The 21,844-nt window shown below is 37.5% G+C and overlaps 1 protein-coding gene across 10 annotated transcripts in view; it reads left to right on the forward strand.

Annotated features, from left to right (window-relative positions):
* Nucleotides 1–20,983, forward strand: part of SATB1 (SATB homeobox 1) — a 106,693-nt gene extending 85,710 nt beyond the window's left edge. For 7 of the 10 annotated variants that reach the window (XM_074945679.1, XM_074945681.1, XM_074945682.1 and 4 more), the window contains 3 exons: nt 16,247–16,450; nt 16,974–17,069; nt 20,389–20,983. In XM_074945679.1, coding sequence (XP_074801780.1) covers nt 16,247–16,450; nt 16,974–17,069; nt 20,389–20,844 — 756 coding nt within the window. In that variant the 3' untranslated portion in view covers nt 20,845–20,983. The remainder of the gene's footprint in view (nt 1–16,246; nt 16,451–16,973; nt 17,070–20,388) is intronic. The other 3 variants (XM_074945683.1, XM_074945684.1, XM_074945685.1) reach the window with 3 other exon arrangements.
* Nucleotides 20,984–21,844: the final 861 nt, after the last annotated feature.

The raw sequence follows: 21,844 nt of genomic DNA on the forward strand, positions 1-21,844 counted from the left end.
ATTAATTTTATTTACACACGCAGGCACGCACAAGGTCACACCTGCACAACCGGAGCTGGCCAGGGAGCTAGTGGCACTCAGGCTTAATCAGATCTGTCATAATTACCATTCTGCATGTTTCTGACACACGCTGTGAAATATTTCAATTTAACTGCCGCTACCAGCACAACCAGATGTAGTGTGAGTGTGGCTGCATTGGAAATATTATTCCTCAGGATAAACTCTCTCCTCCTCCTTTTTCCTCCCACCCCTCTCCCTTTTACAGCTAATGTGGCACAGAAGCTGATGTATCCTGTAAATCTTGAATGCAGCGCTAGATTGATAACAGCAGATTAGACAGTTTAACCACAAACAGCTTGTTCATTTTTTACAAATGAAAACCACATGTGGTGTAACTAAAATTTCAGGCTTTTTTGTTGTTGTTTGTTGTTGTTTCCTTCCCTCTCCCTTTTTTTTTTTTTAAGGTGTGGTTTTCACTGTAAAGAAGGTGAAATCAAAGTCTGTATAGGAAAAGAGACATTGTCTAATTGTTCAAGATTGTTTTACTGAAGGTCATTTGCTCAGGACTTTTATTGGAAATTCTCCTTGCTTACACAAAGGAATGAAACAAGAATATGCTTTCACTGCTTTTCATCTCTCGTTCTTTTTCTTACTTTTATCTCTGCTCACTTTTTTTTAAAAAAAGTACTAACGTGCTGTTTTAAAAATGATGTGCTAGGAAATTTCTAGTTTTGATTTTGAGGTGGACTAAAAATAGAGCTGGTCAGAAAACACAATTTTGATTAAAAAAATAAAATTCTAATTTTTATCCCAAAATTCAAAAAATTAAAATGTTGTTCATTGGCAACTGGGAACTTAATATTTTTTTGGCCAAAAACTGCCCAAAGGGAAAAAAAATCAAGTATCAAATGGAAAAAACCTCAAATATTTTCAAGGAAATAAAAAACTGCCTGCAGAATTTTTTTTGTCAATAACCCAATTTTCCAGTCAATTTTTTTACGTAAAGTTTTCATCATTGTTAGATTAGTTTTAAACTGTCTACTTATAACTAGATCACTTTGTTGGCAATTTTTTTTCCATTTAGGGTTCCTGTTATGTAATTTTGAGAAGTTTTTATTTATAAGGGTTGAAACAATTCTTATAACAAGAAAAATTATGTAATGGACAGGAGTGGAATTGAGTAGGCTCGTTGGGTAGTTGTGACTGGTAGATGTATGGGCAAGCTCTCCTAAGGTGAGCGGTATTATACACAATACCACTTGCATGAAGTCTATTCTCATTTAGACACTGCTTCTATGGTAGGTGAACATTTGTCCTGAATTAAAGGTTCATTTATCCTATATCCTTTGTCAGTCATTTAGTGGTGGAGTGGTTATTTTGGTAGTGTGGGAACTGTGGTACAAATAGTAAAATATTCAAAATGAGCTAAATTGGTAGGTGGAGGAGGAGAACTTCTTGGAGGCACAATGAGCCAGAATCTTAGGGCCAGCCAAGGTGCACATAACACAGGGCACTACATGCATGGCAAGTCCTTCTGTGCTGAGGTAGAACAGCTGGAGGACTGTTCTAATGTATATAGGCTGTTCATGGCAGCAGGAGGGCTGAAACTATAGCTAGGAATCAGTGGGTGTCTCAGCGATGTCCCCTTTCTTCAGCGATGCTCCCCATATTGATAGCAAGAAAGGACAGTGACAAAGGAGCTTGTATGCTGGCTCTATGTCACTGAAAGATCTCTTAGCTGTGAAATGATCCTCATAGGGCTGGATCTACCATCTCTATGACTAGAATTCCCCAAGGAGGGTGGTGTAGAATGGCTGCACCAATGAAGAATCTGGCCCAGTGGATCCATCAGAAGAGCCCCAGCAAAGAACTATTGGAGGTGCTGGCCATATAGCTAATTCAGAATTCAATTGGTGGCGGGGTAAAGGGGAGGGTAAGGAAGGATTCAGCTGAGAAGAGATAACCAGGATAGAAATTGAATTGTTTAAGGTTTCTACAGAAGGTACAGAGATCCTCCTCTCATTCTCAGAAAATATATGAAAAACTAATGCAATCTGGAAGTCTGTTAATGCCAAAAAATGAGGGTGACACCCTTTCCCCCTCCTTTTTCAGTTGCTTTATTTTTAATTTTTTCCTGTTTAGGTAAAGTGTTTTGGCTCCTACACTTCCAGATGCGTAAATCAGCTCTTCCCGAGGCAGCACCTGCTGTCTGACAAAAGGTGCTGTTTCTGGCAGGATAGATTTTCTTAATCTCTCCCTCTTTTTCTGCATCCTCACCTTCTGTTTTGTTTCCCTGTTGTCATCCTTGACTAATTCCCTTGGTTATGTCTGTCCTTGTATCCCTCCCTTACCTCTTCACATTACTATGTCCCCTGTTTCTCTTCCACACACATCCTTACCACCAACTCTTTCCATCTCTCTCTGCTCCCCTGTTGCCACCTCTATGCACGAGCCTGCCTGTAAAATAGTCACCCCAGCCGAGGTGCATACACCCACTCCTTTTGTACAAGCACCCTCTGTTCTAGCTGGCACTCACACAATCTTCCCCCATTTCAGCAGGGTAGAAGCTCTCCTCCTAAAATGCCTCTGACTGGCATTCTGCTTACTATTCTGCTAGACACACATGCATAGGGCAGTAGAGAGAGAATAGCCCTAGTCAGAGGCACTGCTGATTTTATAATCTGATAGGTTGGTGCTGCATCCATATCAGAGGTGAGAAGCAAGACGGAGCAATCTCCCACTTCACTTCAGAAAGAGTATCTGTGTTCTGGATCACTCCGTTTCATTACCTCCCTTTTCACCATGCATCAATGATTTTTGGCCTTCATGTAGTAGACGTGAAAAAAAAGAGGTTAATAAGCAGACAGTATATTATTGTAACAGGAAGAGTAAAAAACAGAAAAAGCCTTCGTGAGCTAGTATTAATGGTACACTGAGGTCAGATGCAAATATAATTAAAGATTCTGCAAAGAAATTAAGGCGTTAGTGATCCTAATCAATAATGCCTGGAAATGGGCTAGACTAAGTACTAGATTAACTGAGCGTTTGTCCAACTCTTGTTGTTTTCTATACCGTTTGAGGGGAAAATAGTGATCAGTGAGAATTTTATTTCTGAGACTGAGAAATTTGATTGTACAAGTATATTAATACAAAGAAGTAATTTCTGTGAAAGTGATAATATGTTTGCTGGGCCTTTATATGGCAGTTTGGGAAGCAATTTAATAGAGGATTGACAGATCCAAATTAAAGCGAACAGAGGTTGGAGAGTATAGATCTGTATTTCCTGTCTTTTATAAGCTGTATAGCTAAAAATTGTTAGCACTGAAAAGAATATTGTAGGATTCTTAGTCATAATGAGAGAGGACAAAATTTTGTTGGTCTGAATTCAATTGAATTAAATTAAATAGATTTTCATATTGCATATTTTTGCTATCCTCCAAATTTAACTTGCCCATATTTCAGAATTTGAATATAGCATATCCAAACTATTCCAATGGATAGACTAATACAAGTGACACAGCAGGTGTAGGGGGAATCCCAGTTCACAAATATTTATCCAAATTGATATTCAGTGATCAACTCAACTTTATTCTATATAGAATAATGTTCTGTCACTTCTCAGGTTACATCAGGGTGGTATTTGAGAGGCAAATTAAAAATCGATGAGACCTTAAATGGTCCTCAGTAGAATTCTCTAAAGCCTTAGGCTCCAATTCAGCAAGGTATTTAAACATCAGTAACTTCAGTGTCCTTATTCACATGCTTAGAGTTAGGCACATGCTTGAGTACTTTACTGAATCAGGATATTAATGTCTCTGGTGGGGAATGTTGTAGATACAGGAACTTCCTCCAACTATATTAAACACAAAAACAAACAGGCTGTGAAAGGCTCAAATGTAACTTCATTTTTGGTTCACCTTTAATTAATGATTTGCTACCCTGATTTAATATGAGGAAGGAGTTGGCCTAAGAAAAGAGATTCACTTTGTTCGGCTTCAAGTGGCACCTAGCTGCTCCTGATTCTAAGATTTATTACCAGACATCACTGGAACTATTCGCTTTTGTATGAAACTCCAAATAAATGCCATTGGGTGGAAATAAATATAAGGAACAAAACTTACCTGGCTTAGTACCGCCAGACAAGTGACTCAGTGGAGGAAATCTTAGAGGAAGATGCATTTGTGAAGACATCCAGAAGTGATAGTGTGAGCTGGTAGGCAGTTTCATTAGCTAGGGAAGGGAAATAAAGATCCAAGCATTAGTCTTTTTAAGGGCCTTTCCTCCAGGCTTTTATTAGAGTTCACCAAACAGAAGCAAAGTACTTGAAAACATTGGGGGACAGTTCCCGTAGGCTTTCCCTGCCTTGGCCAGTCAGGAGGAAGGAGAACAGACCGTTCCCCTTATTTCACTTTTGACCCAGCTTACCACTCTCCCAGGCACCATGTGATAAGCAGGGGCCTTTTCCTTGTCATATGTGGGATATGTTCTCATCACTGTCGCCTTCTCATCTGTTTGGAGCTTCACCATCTCCTAAGATCTTCATTTTAAAGAGGTTCTAAGGGGCCTTGAGACAGCTGGCATTGCTAAGTTCTCTGACCTTGGCTGTAGTAAAATGTCTATATCAGCAGAACCTGGAGGAGAAGTTGGAGAAACGTTTTCTTTCTTACAACTTTTACCCTCATCATCTTAACTGAGGTGTTGTCATATTTTAATAGCATGAGGTGCCATTTATTCAGAAACTGAAAACCACTGAATATACCCTGTTCCAAAAGGGAATATAGAAGGAATTTGTTCAGGAATATTTAAATGTCTAATTTAAATATGCATATATGGAGCTGTTAAAAAATTGAGACTTGGGTCAAGAATATGGCAAGTGGTGAATGGAAATATGTTTTGGGATATGCACTTTTTGTGGGGTGATGTAACTTACTGGGAAATTATCCCAGTCAAACTGAATGTTGTAGTTTAAAATGTTTTTGAAAATTGTAGGGATCTGGACTCATTCTTCAATTTGTAGTTCATTTTTCTATGAGGAAAGAATGAATTTCTAGAAAGAAGGATTATGAACCTTTTTTCGTTTTAGGGCTTTTTGTGCGTGTTTTTTTTTTTTTTTTTTTTTTAAGAAGAACATGTGAGTTATTTTTTGAAAGTGGCTCTTCTGTCCCCAAGGTCTGTTTACCAAAGGCCTTTCCAAAGAAGCAAATGTTCAACCTCTATAAGTAGCTTAATAATAAACATTTGCTGTTCGCTTGTAAGTTGTTAGTGGTAAAAAGGTTTGAAAAAATCGCCAGACCCTTTCTGTTAAAGACTCCTGCTTAACTCAACTGTAGGTCTAGCAGCCAAAGAAAAATTCATGGCACATTTTAAAAATAAATATAGGGGCCACTAAGCATATTGGTAGTTTTTTTTTTCAGTTCTATGGAGGGAAGCCGTGCTATTGCTGTGAAATCAGGCCCTTTTACATGCAACTTCTCTTCAGTATGTGTAAGGGATGTGGGGTTGTATTTTCCAGTCACCCTTCTGTGAAACCCAGTGACCCATTTTATAGCCCTACAGTGTAAAGGGTAATGTACCAGACTAAGGCTGACTTTATTAACTAATTGGCAGTTGTTTTTTCTTGTTTTGATTTTTAAACACCTTTTTGTCTCGTGTAGTTGGTGCTTACAGTGCCGTTTGTATTGTATGTGTAGAAGAAAGAATGATGGAAAAGAAAGGAGAATAAAGCATCACCTACCATTTTTTTATACAATCCATTATTATTTTTCCTGTTTTTTCTTTGTCTTTTTACATATGAATATAGTTGCATTTTATATAAGGTTTGCAAAAGAATGCTTATTATATTTTTGATTAGGGCTTGTGCCTATCATTGCTATTTGTACTGAAGTGAAGAAAAATATAGTTGGAAAAGAAAAGTGGAGGAGGCTGAGAGATAGGGAACTAAGTTTGGGGGCAGCTCTTAATCTAGATTACTTTTATAGCTGAGTACAAAACGAGTTGAATAATTACATTTTTAGTTAGGCACAGAATTTTTTCTCCCATAAGTGCATGTATATATGGAGGGTACATATCTGATACAGTTTTAGGACTTGATCCTGCTCCATGAGGCTGGGTCCTTGCCCCCGGTATCGCTCACCCTGATTTCATCGTGGATCCAAGTAAGCACAGGGGTCTGCCTGCACAAAGTAGCTTGCAGGATCAGGACAATAGCCAGCTAGCTAATTATATGCAGTTTCTTTCTTTTCTTTCTCACCTCCTGGCTGTAAATGAATTTTCTACTTTAATGTTCCATTTCCGTATTTTGTTAAAAATTATATATTTTTATTTAAAAAAAATACAAATATGAATTGAAGTTGGTGGCATTTTTGTAAGTTTCTGGTGGACAGGTGTTAAAGATGCACACATGGGATTGGAGGGGAAATTTTTATTTTGAAGTATGCCAGGAAAAAGTGTACACAAAACACCATTATGTACCACTATTAGCTGGGTTTTTTCACATCAAAGGGAGGGTGCTGTAACAGATTAGAACTGCAAGATGATGTGACTGGTTAATGGATTAAATATGATACCTCGAGAAACAGGAACATCAATTTCTTCATCCTTCCCTAGCTGAAAAAAATGAATCCCTTATCTTTGAAGTTTACCTCTCTTCCGACAAGCCCTATAAGTTCTTTTATACTAATTCCCATCTGTTGTACTGACAGCTACATATTGATTTATTTATTTATTTAATCCCAGCTGATCACATCCAGGCTCACCCTTTTTGCTGATCCTCTGGCAACAAAAGCCAATATAATAAATAAAGAAACCAACCTTTTTGACAGAACTATCAGGAGTGATCATTTAAAAAAAATCCTAAAACATGAAAACTTTGGGTTGGTGCAGCTGAAGAGTTAATAATGAATAAGTAACCAATCTGTGTTCTAGTGATTCCGTTAAACTGTAAAATAAGTGCATAGATGCCATTAACGCTTCCATATGATCAGTTTCAAATTTCCTGATTTAGGGTTGGGGAAATCCCAGTAGCTGATGCAAAGGAATCAGTCAGCTTATGTAACAAAGAAACAGCGGTAGTCCTCTTTTGGATTGGAGAAAGTCTAAAGAGCAGAGAAGAAACCCTCAGGTTGTCTCTATTAAAATTGTATTTGTAAGATGGTCTTGTGGTGACACCTCTCATCCCTGCTATATTGAAGGCCTACCCTCAAGAGGAAGCGTGAAGTTCTTGTTCAGCTAGATCGATAGAGGTCATATAATATACTGAAGAGCAATCTCTATTTACTGAATGACAGAACAGCAGTGCTGTTGGGTCAGAAATGAATAAATTGTGAATTTTGCAGACACACACAAACCAATTTCATAAACTTTGAAAAGACAATAATAAACTCATTAAAAAGGCTCTAACTGGCAAAAACACGTTAGTGCAGTATTAGGAAACTTTGGTCACGAAAGCTGTTTGCCTATTTCCATTTTCCAAAAAATCAAGTAGCCCATTGCCCTTCATGTAATAGACCTTAGTTTCTCTAGAAAGCATTTTATGCCTATTCATCTATTCTTATAAGAGCTAAAAAAAAAAAAAAAAAATCTAATTCAAATTCACACAGAACTTTGACAGCCTTTACAATGCATCCCCCTGTAAAGGGGACCAAGACAATATTATATGCGCCCTAAGAGGATTCTCATCTCCTGTCCACACATACTATTAAAAGTGGCCCAGAAGTATAGTATAGTAGGGAGGATGTGGCTGTAGTGGGTTCATAAGGCAAACAAACGGACAGTCAACACGATCATATATATGCTTTTTTACATTAAACAAACTTTGTAAATCATGCTGAACAGCAGGTGAAATGTATTTGTTTCCACAAAGGCCTAAAACATGAGGTATGACCTATCATTTTCCTAACAGGCTGGCATTGCAAAAAAAATTTTTTTGTTTTTTATTTTTTTTTGGTACAGTTCCAGTTGGAAAATTCAGTGCTGGAACAAATGCTGCAAATGTATGTAGATACAGGAAAGAAGGGAGTGACTGTACAGACAGAGTAATATATAGTATGAGAGAATAGATAACTAAAATATAGTAGTTCAAATTTGGATAACTCATATACTGAAGATCCTAGAAACTTCAAACTTAGTTTGTTTTTTTAGATCTCATTGAGACATTTAAACAAAAAGCCAAGTTGTAAGAGAACTTGTTTTAATCAGTTTTTTTAAATTATGAACCCTTTGTGTTACTGGTTATGTACTTGTGCAGCCACATTTTCCTGTTTTCATACAGAGCATTTCTGGATCCTGACCACACTCCCCAACTGAGGTACTTCGGTTACATTATGCTTCCTTAAGTGCTATACTAGTTTAGGCTTGTCCATGAGTTTTCAGGACTTGGTCCCGCCCCTTCCACCCTCACAGCAGATTTTTCTGCCTCTTGCACCTTGTCTATCTTCTGAAGCTGAATGGGGGTCACAGCAAGTAAAATCATTTTTGTTACGCTTTTTCTCTGGGAGCCAAAGTTTCAGGGGCTTTATTTCTCAAACAGGGACTACTTGCCAGGCTCCTCTCCTAGTTCCCCAATTATCAGAGCAGGCCAAATAGAGCAAACCAAAGTCAAGATGTGCTGTGTCTATGAGGAGACCTTCTAAGGAGACACAGGAGGGGAGCTCTGTCATGATGGCTTCCAGCTCATGGACTTTCACTTTGCCGAGGGAAGAGGTTTGCCGTGCTTGCAGCTTATTGTGGCTTCTCTATCCCCCGACACTAGCTAGGACTCCTCCAGAGAGACCTCCACAAGGGAAGGTCTGTTTTCCTCTGCTCTCAAGACTGCAAATATTAACATCTTCACCAAGTAGGAGTCTCCAAAGCTAGTCCAAAAGTCCACCTTTCCTTTAGTACAATTCACTTCTATAGATAGAAATCTCAGTGTGCCATCCCAGTTTCTTGAATTTCATCTACACTTCCTCTCAATTTAGTTTGGGAGAGTAAAAAGCACACAGATGGACCCCTGTCTGCCCCCAGCTCCTGGTCTAAGCCCCCTAAAATGCAAGAAAAGTGACCTCTCCTCTGATGGGGACACCTACCGTCCCCCGAAGGGCAAAAGTAAAAATCCCTGCAAATTCTCCTTCCGCAAGCTCTAGCTCAGTCCTTTGAAGAAGAGAAACTATCAGCTTTGGATAACAATAACCCTTTCTGAGAACCCTCAAAAACGTGTCTGAAACTAGAGAGAAAAGGCGATGGCCAGAAACAAGATGCATCTGTAAAAGGATGAGCAGGATAAATACAAAATATCTCCCATCCAAAACTAAAACAATTTCCCACTCCTCTGTCAAAGAAACATTAGGAAGGAGTGGATACCAGGGTGAATACAAGTTAATGGTAAAGAAAACATCCCTACTGTGTTAGTGGTGGGTAGATTGGCAATGAAAGCCAGGGCAGTTAACTCAATGGCCAGGCTTAAACAGGCTTGGTCAGCAGTTAATTATTCAAATTAAATCCTCTGAGCCTTAAATTCTTAGATGGAATCTTGTGTGGGAGGAAGCTCGATAAAGTGATATCTGACAACACAGACAAGACAAGCATGTGTTCCTTACTCCAGCATAGCCAACTAGCCATCTCAAGAGAAAGAGCTCTTTCCCATTCCTGCTCGCTACAAAGTTGCCAGAGAAAGGTAACCTTATTTGACAAGTAAAACCTAGATCTGAACCTAGATCTTTCACCCAGTAACAAGTAAAATTTAAATGGTCTCAGCCCAAAAATGATGAACCTTAAATTTTTACTACTACTTGTTCTTTAGTAAAAATAGAATATTTCTCAAATACAAAATTAATGCCAACTGAAATGTTTTTATATAACTTTACCTCAAGTTTATAGTTCCATTTTACTATGTTTATTAACGTTGGAGCAATATATTTAATAGTTGGCACATCTTTGCTTCAAAATACTGTATGTAAAATTTGGTTATTCAGAACTCTGAATTTCTAGGTTCTGTTGAACACTGAGAAATCATAGTTGAAGGGTTTAATGCATTTTCTAATCAATGTACAGAGGAAATTTATCCTTATCAATTTAAATGTTGGGATTTCTCTCATTACATTATGGAAGAATCTTCTCTAGCAAAGATTATTCTTAAGAACTTCATAACATTTAAAGGTTAATATGTTAGGTAAAGAACAATATCTTAAGACAAACATTTTTATTACAGGACATGAAGGGATAGTTCTGATTAAATTACATGATTATTTGAATGGGAAAGAAGACAAAGTGCATCATTTCTTGCCCTCAACTTTAATGTCTTTAATCAAATAATGACCTTCTGGAAATAGTTAATTTTAAGCATTTGGAAAGATCAATACCACTTTGCCACCAAAAAATGGCCCAGATGATGAAATTTGATGTATTTAAAGTACCATTTCACCCTTTTAACATAGTAAATAATTTAAAATGCTTTCAGTACTCCTTTGCCACCATTATGTATCTCATTGTTCAAAGTATTATGACTTCTTTTTGCAAAAGCAACCTTCCTGCACAATGAACAGCTCACAAGTTAAAGCCTGAGGAAAACAGACATTCACTGTGATAGTGCTTTCCACCCTGTATTTCTTCCTTCCTATACATGGGTTCTGCCTTCATAGCTCCAAAAGTAATGGAAGTATCAGTGGCAATGAACAAAGCCATTTTAACAAAGATGAGATTTGTAAAGCAAGTTGAATAATTTTGAAGGGAGAAAGTCAGTTTTAGAAGTTTAGTTCATCAGTTTGCATCTATTGTTCTGTCTTTAAGCCTTTGTGTTAAAGGTGAAGGATTTTGGTGGCTCAGACGATTAAGAGCCCATTTTACCCAGTTTATAGAACATTGATATGAAATTACACTTGAGTGCCTTCAGCTTTGTAAATAAAAAAAATTGCCCTCTATTAGCATGTTTGTGGGCAGATTAAAAACGGTGTTCATTAGCATAAGTAACACTTACAGATTCTTTTAAAAGTAGAAAATTATTTGCTGAATGATAAATTGCTAGCTTTATAGTTATTGCTGAAAATGTGCTCATTCAAAATGCCTACTGTAGTTTAGTCTACAATACTGAATTTTTTGAGTTTTAGAAGTACTGTTTAATGGATAATGTACTTAATCCTTGTTCATACTGGATGCAGAAATGTAATTCATGCTTTCCACTAAAATGTTTTGTATCAAATACCTCCCTATTTAGGCTGATTTCTTCTAATGCCATATATTTTTATAATGTATATACCCCAGAGATTGCAACAAAATACTCCTGCATGTAATATATGAAAGAACCTTCTTCATATCTTAGCATACATGATATAAAATGTTTTGCCATTTAGAATTCAAGTTAGAGCTAATCTTTTTTTAATATATATTTGATTCCTTGCTAGTTAATACAGTAAGAAGTATTTGTCATTTTATTCCTTTTACCATTAATAGATTTACCAAACAAAGAAGTTTAGTTGCTCTTTACTGAATTCCTTTCCTTCTAGACTGGTTGTTTGGCACAGTCAAAAATAAGGTGAGCCTCCTGGCCCTGCCACAGATCTGGAGGGAAGTGCTTAGCAAATGTTGATTGGTTGCAGAAAGGCAATCCTTCTTGATTTTAATAAGAATTGGTGCTTACCTATTCCATGTTTAATTGACTTCTATCAACTTCTTCAAAAAAGAAAGTGCTGAGGAAACCAGAAATTGTCTTGCTAGAAAGTGGGAGGTGAGAGTAAGGGTGAGGATCAGGATTTGTATTTAAATCAGATACAATTAAAATTTTCAGAAAAATACATAACTGGGCTATTGAGATTAGAACTGCTGAATTTTTTCTTTAAAATAAGCATACAATGGTATATGTTGTGGACTATAACATTTGTCGTTATCTTTTTGTGTGTTTTTTCCTTTTTTCCTGCAATAGTTTGGCAGTTTCTCTGCTTTCTAATGTCTTATGTTTCTTTAATGACACCCTAACAAAAAGTCAGTCAGAAGACTTATTTTTTTTAATAATATTTAGGTTTAGCATCTTTAATTTTTTTGCTTACTGTAGCAAGACCTTTGCAGATGGTTCTTGGTTACTCTAAAGTGCATAACGGTATTTCCTTTGTGGCAGATGGATTTAAGACTTTTAGTTCTCAATAAATGTAGGTTTACAATACATAACTTTACAGGATTTGTGTTGTATATAACAGGTTTGAACATATTATCTCAGAATTCATCTGCATGGCATTTTCAGCTCATCCAGGGCCCATGTTAGTATTTTAAGTAATAGGGAGAGCATAGTGATTGATAGCAGCTAAAGGCGTGATTTTGAATAGAAACAAAGGTTTTAGAACAGAAGGTGTCACATTAAACTTTGTCGGTTTGAAAAGTAGTAACGTTCTGAAAGTTCTATAAGTGTATTTATATGTAGCTAAATGTTTATATTTTGTCTTATACCTTCTTTATATTCAGTGTAATATTGCCTGGCAAACATACTATGTTTAAAGTTTAGGTTGTTCCCAAGGATGTTTTAGTTTTTTAGGCTTGCTATTTTTGAATTGGCCTAATTTTTGAAAGGCTGCTGCTTCTTCACTGTGCTTTGTATGCACTAAAGAACAGTTGTGATCTGATTTGAGTAGTAAGTCTTTTGCCTATTATCTTATAGTCCTATAATTTTGAGAAGCTATAAAACATGAAAACTGTGAATCAAATTCTGCCCTCAGTTATACTGGTGTAAATAAGAAATAACTTGATTAAAGTCAATAAAATTACTCCAGATTTAAACTATCATAGAAGGGCAGAATTTGGCCCTGTTGGGTTCATTTCTAAATTTAAAAGCTACATTAACTACATCTGTTCATGTTTTGCTCCAAGTAAAAACAGATTGAAAACAAAAGATGTCATGGTTTTGAAAGTCCATCCAATTGTTTTTCTAAATATTATAAAATCATTTCTCACATCCTCTCTCAGTGTGTTGAATTTTGTGATTGAGGCATTTATCTGGTACAGAACACTGAACCTGGAAATATGTAAAATATTAATGACTTTTTAGTCTAAAAGAACTGATGTTGGAACAGTGATTTTGGTCCCCTGTGGGAGCTAGATCATACAACTTCTGTTAGTGCCCATTCACCCCCTGCATCATTTAAACCTTAATAAAATCAGGCTTTATAAAAGTATTCAGAAATACATAGTAGAGATCAGTCCAGTAAATTTTTTTACCCTTGTAATTTTACAAGAAACAAATTGGTTATTTCCATATTGCCACACAGATGTTGCAACAAAATGTCTATCTGCTCCTTTTAAAATATGTGAAGAATAAAATGGAAAAATAGACACTTTTTTTAGAATAGCAGTCTATGGCTGCAGGTTGAAATAGTTTGTAAGAAGCATCTGATTTCAGTCTCTTAAAATCACTGCATTTCCTTGGAAAGCTAAGGAGACACGCTTCAACTTACAATTCATCAAATGATTTTTAGATAAGGAATTAGAGATATTATTTCAGGGCAAAGGTTAATAGCAAACTACTGGAAATGTTATGTTAGTCATGGGCAATTAATAAAAATAAGAATCAATCTAGTATGTATAGAAACACTGAAGTGACAATATGAGGAAAAAATATTTTAAGTGAATCAAAGCTCTCTTTCTGAAATATTTGTTAAGCCAGCATAATTGTGATGAATCTTTCCTAAAGAACATCTGTGGTCCACATGTTCACCACATATGCCCAGGTTCTAATGGACAGTGTCAGGCTAAAAAACAAATGTCCTTGCTTTTGTTACTTATACCTTAGATAACTGCAGTTTGTTTCTTTTTCTTTTTTGCTTCCTATGATCTAAACAGACTTGTCAGTTTCATTTTCCGCTTCAGGATCACTAGCACAATGCCACACATTTTGGGTGGGAAGCATAGCAGGCTGCAAATATTTGAAAGACAATTTTCATTGTTTTTAATTAAAAATTTCACAGTATTTTTTATTAATATTGGATTTTGAAATTTTTTAAACAAAAACCTACATTATCCATCAATTTAACTGATGCTGTATAATTTAAAAAAATGCAGAATACTGTCCCTCTGCCTATGAAATACACAGAAGACTGGAAGGAGCAGCATCATGCTGAGTGCATGTGTGGTCCATGCACTAACCTACCCCCATACAGCATGATGCCTTAAGACAGGCAGGAGAAATGTACAGCTAGGTGCACTTTGCTGCTGCTTTAAAAAGGAAATGTCTTCAACCCCATCTAGCATGTGGTGGACATCATGGCATATGTGCTAAGGAGCTGGCTACATTTCCTAATCAGATTCCTAGACTAGACCTCTTAGCCTATGTTACACTGGACACCACAGTAGCCATTCTCTCTCACTAGCACTCTTTTGAGCAATAGGTTGGATTTCTATCCCATTTTTTCCACAAAGGACAGTTTTCTAATACATTATCTTCTCTACCCAGAGTACCTGTTCACCACAAATCTGGATTTGGCCCTGTTTAAGTTTTCGGTTTCTCAACTGTGTTACCACCATATTTATTTAAAGCATTTCTTTTTCATTATTTCCATATGTTTTCCTCCATATCCATTGTTTAATCTGCCACCTGTGACCAAGACCATATATTTTAAATTTTCAGCCCTCCAAATAACACAGGATGAATTAAATCACCTACTTCTACTGTTTTCTCTTCTTTAATGGTTTTTTAAAAACTACACTTTGAAATTAGCTTCTGGACAAAGTATGTATGGCACCAAGAACATCTAAATTTCCATTGTTAGTGTATCTACAGAAAATATAGTAAACTGGATAAACCATGAGTACGTGAAGAAGGGGTCTAAAGGTTTCTGAATTTATTATTTGTTGGTCCACTAAAATATCACATTATCTTACTTACAGCATTAAGAAATAAAAATTTTATAGAGCTAGTTTAAAAAAAATCCTTGAGCTAAAAAAAGAATTGTGAATGTTATATACACCAGACCCTTGCTAGAACACGGGATTTGGGATCCATGCGTGGTACCGCGTTAAAATTAATTCCAATTAAAGTAATTACATTTGGGATCCATGGCTGTGACCGCATTATATGCGAATTTGCGCTATATAGACACGCGTTCTAGCGGGGCTCCGGTGTACTTGTAATGTTTTGTCTTTGTAATTGTTTTCACATTTTGCAAAGAAATGCAGAGTCGCTGCACACTATATTAGCCAGTTTGTGTCTGCGCTATTCCTTTCAAACATTAAATACAAAGGCAGAAAGTACCCCAGATTTAATTTTAAGGTACCATAAGAAACCAGTTGCTAAACGTTCAAGATAAAACTGTATGTCTGTCTTTGAAGCAAATTAGCAATTGCTACATTTCTCATGGGACAGTCTTTTGTCATACATTTAGTCTGTTTGCCTAGAACATGTCTGAGTTGGAGTGGGTGCATTCTTAGATAATTTGCTATAATCTGGAAATGGTGTAAAGGGCATGTTCCTGTGCATACCTATGAACATATCCCCTTTTAAATCCACAATATCAAATAAACTTGTGAATCTGATTTTAAAGTCTATTTTAAAGGGAAAGGATCTGAAATAGATAAAGTTATCATATGGAGTAAGTTCACCTGCAAAGCCACCTCTGTATGTAGCAATGAGGAAGAACATATAACTTAATGTCTACTCAAAGGATTCCTTTCTTTTAAAAGGACATTATGGAACTCCTTTATCATAACAATTTACATGAGGCAGAACTACAGACGAGATATTTTTGAAGTATTTTTACTCTGAATAAGAAAAATTATCATACTAGAATTCGGGGGGGGAAGAAATAAGAAGCAGCAGCCAGAAGACATCTACTAGCTACTAAAATACATTCTTAATACCCTGAGATGGATATTGGCTTACATAAAAGAAAATAAACAGAAGAAAGAACATACTGGAGTTAGATGAAACAGAACACTAACTATATATTTGGAGTATGTAAGGGATACTGCCTTGATCAATTTGTTTGTTAATATATAGCAAGTATGTGAAACTACTGAAAACATGTTATGCAAAAAATTCCTATTTTGTGATTGTAAAATAATATAACAGACTCTTGACACATTTAGTATTTACTTTAGATTTCAGGAGAGGCCTCCAGAATTTAAAACGAAAGTAATTTCTGACAAAGAAAAGTGGCGGGGAGGGAAATGAGGCAATGTAAAAGTACAAATTCAGCCCTTGTTTGTCCCTGTAAAACCCCATTCACTCCAAAGGAAATGTAAATGAGAGTAAAATCTATCCCTTATTAAATGATACTTTGATGTTATCTTCAAGGGGTGGCTTTGTGAACTGTTACGTTGGAAGGAAGATCCCTCACCAGAAAACAGGACCCTATGGGAGAATCTTTCAATGATCCGAAGGTTCCTCAGTCTTCCTCAGCCTGAACGAGATGCCATTTATGAACAAGAAAGCAATGCAGTTCATCACCATGGTGACAGACCTTCCCACATTATCCATGTTCCAGCAGAGCAGATTCAGGTTAGTTTACCTTGGCCAATCCAATATAGCACTAAGTAAATAAAGCTTTAAATGCAGCAAAGGAAATCAGTGTTTCTTTTCTTCCTGCCAGACTAAACAGAGGTTTCTCAGTAAAAGATAATAGTGCACTGCTATCTTCCTTCACAATTAAAAGGAGAGTGTGAACATATTCAAACTTACTTACATAGACCTGATGGGTCAAATGTATCTGATTGGAGGAGGAATAATTGATTACTTATCTTAGACATCCTTAGCTAGTTTCACATAGTTTCGTTAGAGGTCAGAATTAGAAAGATGGCATTACTCTCTGTTCAGTTGTGATACTTACATAACCTACAAAGTGGAAGGAACTGATATTTTTAAGTGGTGTCTTTTAAAATCCAAGTACCATAGACTCAAATACTCAGCAGCAATGGTTCACTTCAAGCAGAAATGGAGGGAGGGGGACCAGACCTAATTCCTCATCCCATTTACTCCCAGTTGAAACTTGGGATGAGTCAATGTTTGTTTGTTTTTCCTTTAGAGCCCCTCTCCCACCACCCTTGTGAAAGGAGAGCATAGAGGCGCTTTCTTACCAGGCCTGCTGACCACTGGACCTTGGCTGGGTGCTGCTCCTCAGGTGAGCTGGCACGAGTTAAATGTGTCAGGGAGAGGGTTTCAGGACCCACTCCCAGATAACCGAGAAACAGCTTATCTATATACTTAGAAAAGATACGCTCATTGAACTAGCCATGGTAGGCCTCAATATTCACCTGGGGAGGTAGTTTTCCCTCTGCTCCACTGCATCCCAACACATGAACCAGATAGAATATCACACAAAATGTAGTAGAATAGTTCCAATATGCGTCCGTTTAACAAAAAGGAATTAAATAGCTTTGTCAGTTCAAAGATCTGAGATCAGCCTTTAACTGCTGCCCCAAAGGGCAGAAAATACCCACAGCATTCAGAGTTCCCAACCTCCACTGAGGCTTAGTGGATCACTTGTATTTCCAATATGGAAAAATATTTACAAATCTACAAAGAATGGAGTTATCCAGCAGCCAGAAACAACATGAGTGTGTATTAAAGATAAAACAAACTGAACAAGAAAATCCCTTAGGATATTGAGTACTAAAATAATTGTGAAAGCCTGGAAACTTACTGTTTGATTTAGCAAAAAAGAGAGAGAAATATCTGTATTAAGTAGTAAAGCAGCATTTGTTTGAAAATGTACATTGTTTTTAATAACATTACTTCTTAGGGGGATAAAAGGAAAAGCTTATGCACAGTATAAATATTCTAATATTACGCTGCTTTCTCAGATTGGCATGCTTTGTTGATAAAAATTATGTCCTTCATCTTCCAAATGTTACTCACACGAGTAGTTGCATTATACTATATCAGTCTGACTACTTGTGTGAATAAGGGTTGCAAGATTGGGTATTTTGAATTTGTATTTACAGTATGGTAGGGAATTTTTTATATACTGTAATTGTTTGTAGATGCATCAATTGTGTAATTAATATATGTGCTAACTCTGAAAAGCCCTAATCCTGCAAAGACTTAAGTACATGCATAAAGTTAAGCACTTTGAGTAGGGGCATACATCTATTTGGGACTTAAGGCAAGAATGGGACTACTTGCAGTGCATAAAGATAAGGATGTGCATAAATATTAGCAGGACTGGGGCCATAATTATAGTATCTGTATCCAGTGATGAGCTGCCAAAATCTTAACAACTGGTTCCCTATAAAAAGTTCTGATTTAAGGGATGTGCCACAGTATGTATTTTTTGTACCAGTAGGGTTACCATACGTCCGTATTTCCCTGCGATTTAAGAACCAAAAAGCCGGGCATGTCCAGGAAAATACGGGTGTATGTTAACCCTACCTAAAGTTCTTTTTTAAAAAGATGGACCTGAACTAGAAATGAGCTCCGTTTCACATGTGTGGGTCCCCGCTACTCCATGGGGGTGTGCTAGGGTGACCAGATGTCCCGATTTTATAGGGACAGTCCCGATTTTGGGGTCTTTTTCTTATATAGGCTCCTATTACCCCCCCACCCCCTGTCCTGATTTTTCACACTTGCTGTCTGGTCACCTTAAGGTGTGCACATGTGTGGGTCCCAGCTGCTCCCTGCCCTCCTCATTGAAGCAGGTGTGCAGGGTTACTGCCCTGGGAACTGCAGGTACCAGTGGACGTGGGGCATGGGCCAGGGCTAGCTGGAGGCAGGGGGTACAGAGCTGACTGGAGACAGGAGGGTGCGGGGCTGGCTGCAGGCAGGGCAGGGGGTGCGTGTGGCAGGGGCTGACTGCGGGCAGGGGGTGCGGGAGTGGCTGGAGACGGGCTGGCTGTGGACAGGGCGGGGGCGCGGCAGGGGCTGACTGCGGGCAAGGTGGGGGTGCATGCAGCAGGGGTTGGCTGCGGGCAGGGGGTGCGGGGGTGGATGGAGACGGGTTGGCTGGATACAGGGCAGGGGGTGCAGCAGGGGCTGGCTGCAGGCACTCATGGGCAGAGCAGCTCAGAGCAGCCCAAGTAGCAGGACGCAGCCCAGGCCCAGCAGAGCAGCCGGGGACCCACCAGGCAGCAGCGGGAGCCCCAGGGCCAGGGGAGCAGCAGCAGCACCAGGGCTCGTGCCCAGGGCCAGGTGGCAGCCCACATGGCTCCCGCAGCTCAGCATCCCTGGCGGCTGGAGGAGGAATTACATCACTTCTCAGCTGGAGCCAATCAAAGCCTCAGCGCCCCCTGCAGGGAAGCGGGTTAACAACCGGTTTGTGCGAGCCGGCTCCAGCTCACCACTGTCTGTATCTAAATTTACCATTATATAAGAACAATTAAAATATTCTATTAGAGAAAATCTAGATCTATCTAGTGTTCATTTTTTAAAACAATAAGTATTACTTTATTTAAATTGCACCATATGACAAGAAATTTGCTGATCCAAAATATCTTATTAAACCATTCTTTTTGTGCTGTAAAGGAACATAATTCTCAGCCAAAGCAGTAGCTAACAAATTCACTTTTGATTTAAACATGATCTTATAATGTGCTGTGCTCCAGCCGGTGATGAGAAAAACATTTCTGTCCCTAGGGCTCAGTGCATCACCTTTTTAAAATGTCTTTGAATTCCTTGCTTCCAAACCTTCATTTTAAACTCTAGTTAATTATTTACATCATGATTTGCTTTGTCATATTCCTCTGTGATGTGCATCCTGGGTCATTTTATTGCTTGACATTTTGGAATGCTGGATGTTCACTTCTAGTAATAATAATGCAACTTATTTAGCATTTTGTATCTTAGTACTGTATAAATATTAACTCAATTGAGGTAAGTATGTATGTTTATTCCCAGTTTGTATGTTGGGATATTGGAACACAGGCAGGTTAAGTGACCTTCCCAAGGTCACACAAAAAGGTACTGTCAGGGTGATGATTAGAAATGAGGAATTCCAAGCTCCTGATTATTTATTTTTTTTATTTTTTTGTCTTTGTCTAGACTAGGATTTTAAAATGCCATGTCAGAATAAGAGAGAATATATTAGCTAACACATTTTCAAGTCTAGTGTAGACTCGAACATGTTAAATCCTAGGCCCACCTCTAGGCTTTAACTCTGCCAGTTAACACACATTCAAGTTAGCGTGCCTCGTCTGCACTTGACTCTTTAAATGTTAGTTAGAAAGTGTTACCTAACATGTCCTACCACCATATCGTCAAATCGTAATCTAGACAAGACCTGAGTATTTTACCAATATTCCTCCCCTTCTCCCACCACCCGTTCACAGAGAGGGGAACTAATTTGTATTTTAATTCTGACTCATTGGGCAGTAGTAAGTCTTTTTTCAAATCTCCAGGGCCTTTCTTTTTAACTTGACAAATTATACTTCGATATCTGGATTTGTGGGGTAGGATAAAAATATCAGCAAAAATACATTTACCAAATGATTTACTTTGTCTTCCAGCAGCAGCAGCAGCAACAGCAGCCAGGTCCCAGACTACCACCAAGGCAACCAACAGTGGCATCACCAGCTGAATCAGAGGATGAAAATCGTCAGAAACCCCGACCACGAACAAAGATTTCTGTTGAAGCCCTGGGAATCCTACAGAGTTTCATACAAGACGTAGGCCTATATCCGGACGAAGAAGCAATCCAGACTCTCTCGGCTCAGCTTGACCTACCCAAGTACACCATTATCAAGTTCTTTCAGAACCAGCGATATTATCTCAAGCACCATGGGAAGCTGAAGGACAATTCCGGGCTGGAGGTGGATGTTGCAGAATACAAGGAGGAAGAGTTGCTTAAGGATTTAGAAGATAACATCCAAGACAAAAATGCAAACACACTTTTTTCAGTGAAACTAGAAGAAGAATTATCAGTAGAAGGGAACACAGAGATTAATGCTGAATTGAAAGACTGATCTGAAAAGTATTATTTTCATTCAACAGTGCCACTGGTATTTAATAATGAAACGAAAATTCCATCTTGCATTGTGTCAGAAACCTCTCTTATTCATTGTTTGGTCAATGAATCTTCCAAAACTTGCACAAAAGTTGGGGGGGAAAAGAAAAGAATAATGCAGACTGCACTAGATGTTTTACTCTGTTTTACAAACTGCTTTGCAGCTACAGATGAAGCGTTGAGGATTGTTTGATATTAATTTGTGTTCACTGGCTACACTGTGGTGTACCCAATAAGCATGATACCAGTGATTTTGATTCTGGAGCCTTCAGACAAGCATTACAACCTTTGTGATTTGTTTCTCTTTTTTTTTTTTTTTTAATTATTACTGTAACACTCCACACTTGGTCTTTGGAAACTCACGTTTATTTAAAAAAAAAGAGTTTTGTTACTCTTGGTCTATTGTATGTTACAAAAGAACTATAGACTGTGGAATGCAGTTTAAAGATAACATATGCCAACAAATGCCTTGTATTATATGGCACTGCCGTAATTCAGATTTGTTTTTGTTTTGGAAATAAAGGTCACTGTATTTTTTTTCTATTCTCATTGTTATATGATTTTAAAAAAATGAAAAGAAAATGTGAAACACAATTTAGTCTTTATTTATTTGTAGATCCTGCAGCGTCATGTTGTAATTAATTTTTTGGGAAGTTTCCGTTAAATGTAATATTGCTTCTCTTGTTATCATACTGATTTTTTTTCTATTTATAAATGTATTTTGATGGGCAGTAAAACAAAGTGTCTTAAAAGTTTTAAATAGAGAAAATGTGCTTTACACAGTTGCCTATAAAAAGTGCTCTATGTTATCCAAGCAATTCATACTATAAGCTTCACTCTTATTGTTGTATGCAATTTTTACTATCATGCAAATAAGCTTAGGTAAATAAAACTAATAGATCACCTTAGAAACTTATGCAATTAATGTGAAAATAATTGATGTTTGCAATGTGTCTTCC

Source organism: Natator depressus, chromosome 2 (genome assembly GCF_965152275.1).
Source record: "Natator depressus isolate rNatDep1 chromosome 2, rNatDep2.hap1, whole genome shotgun sequence".
In the NCBI taxonomy this organism is placed as follows: domain Eukaryota; kingdom Metazoa; phylum Chordata; order Testudines; family Cheloniidae; genus Natator; species Natator depressus.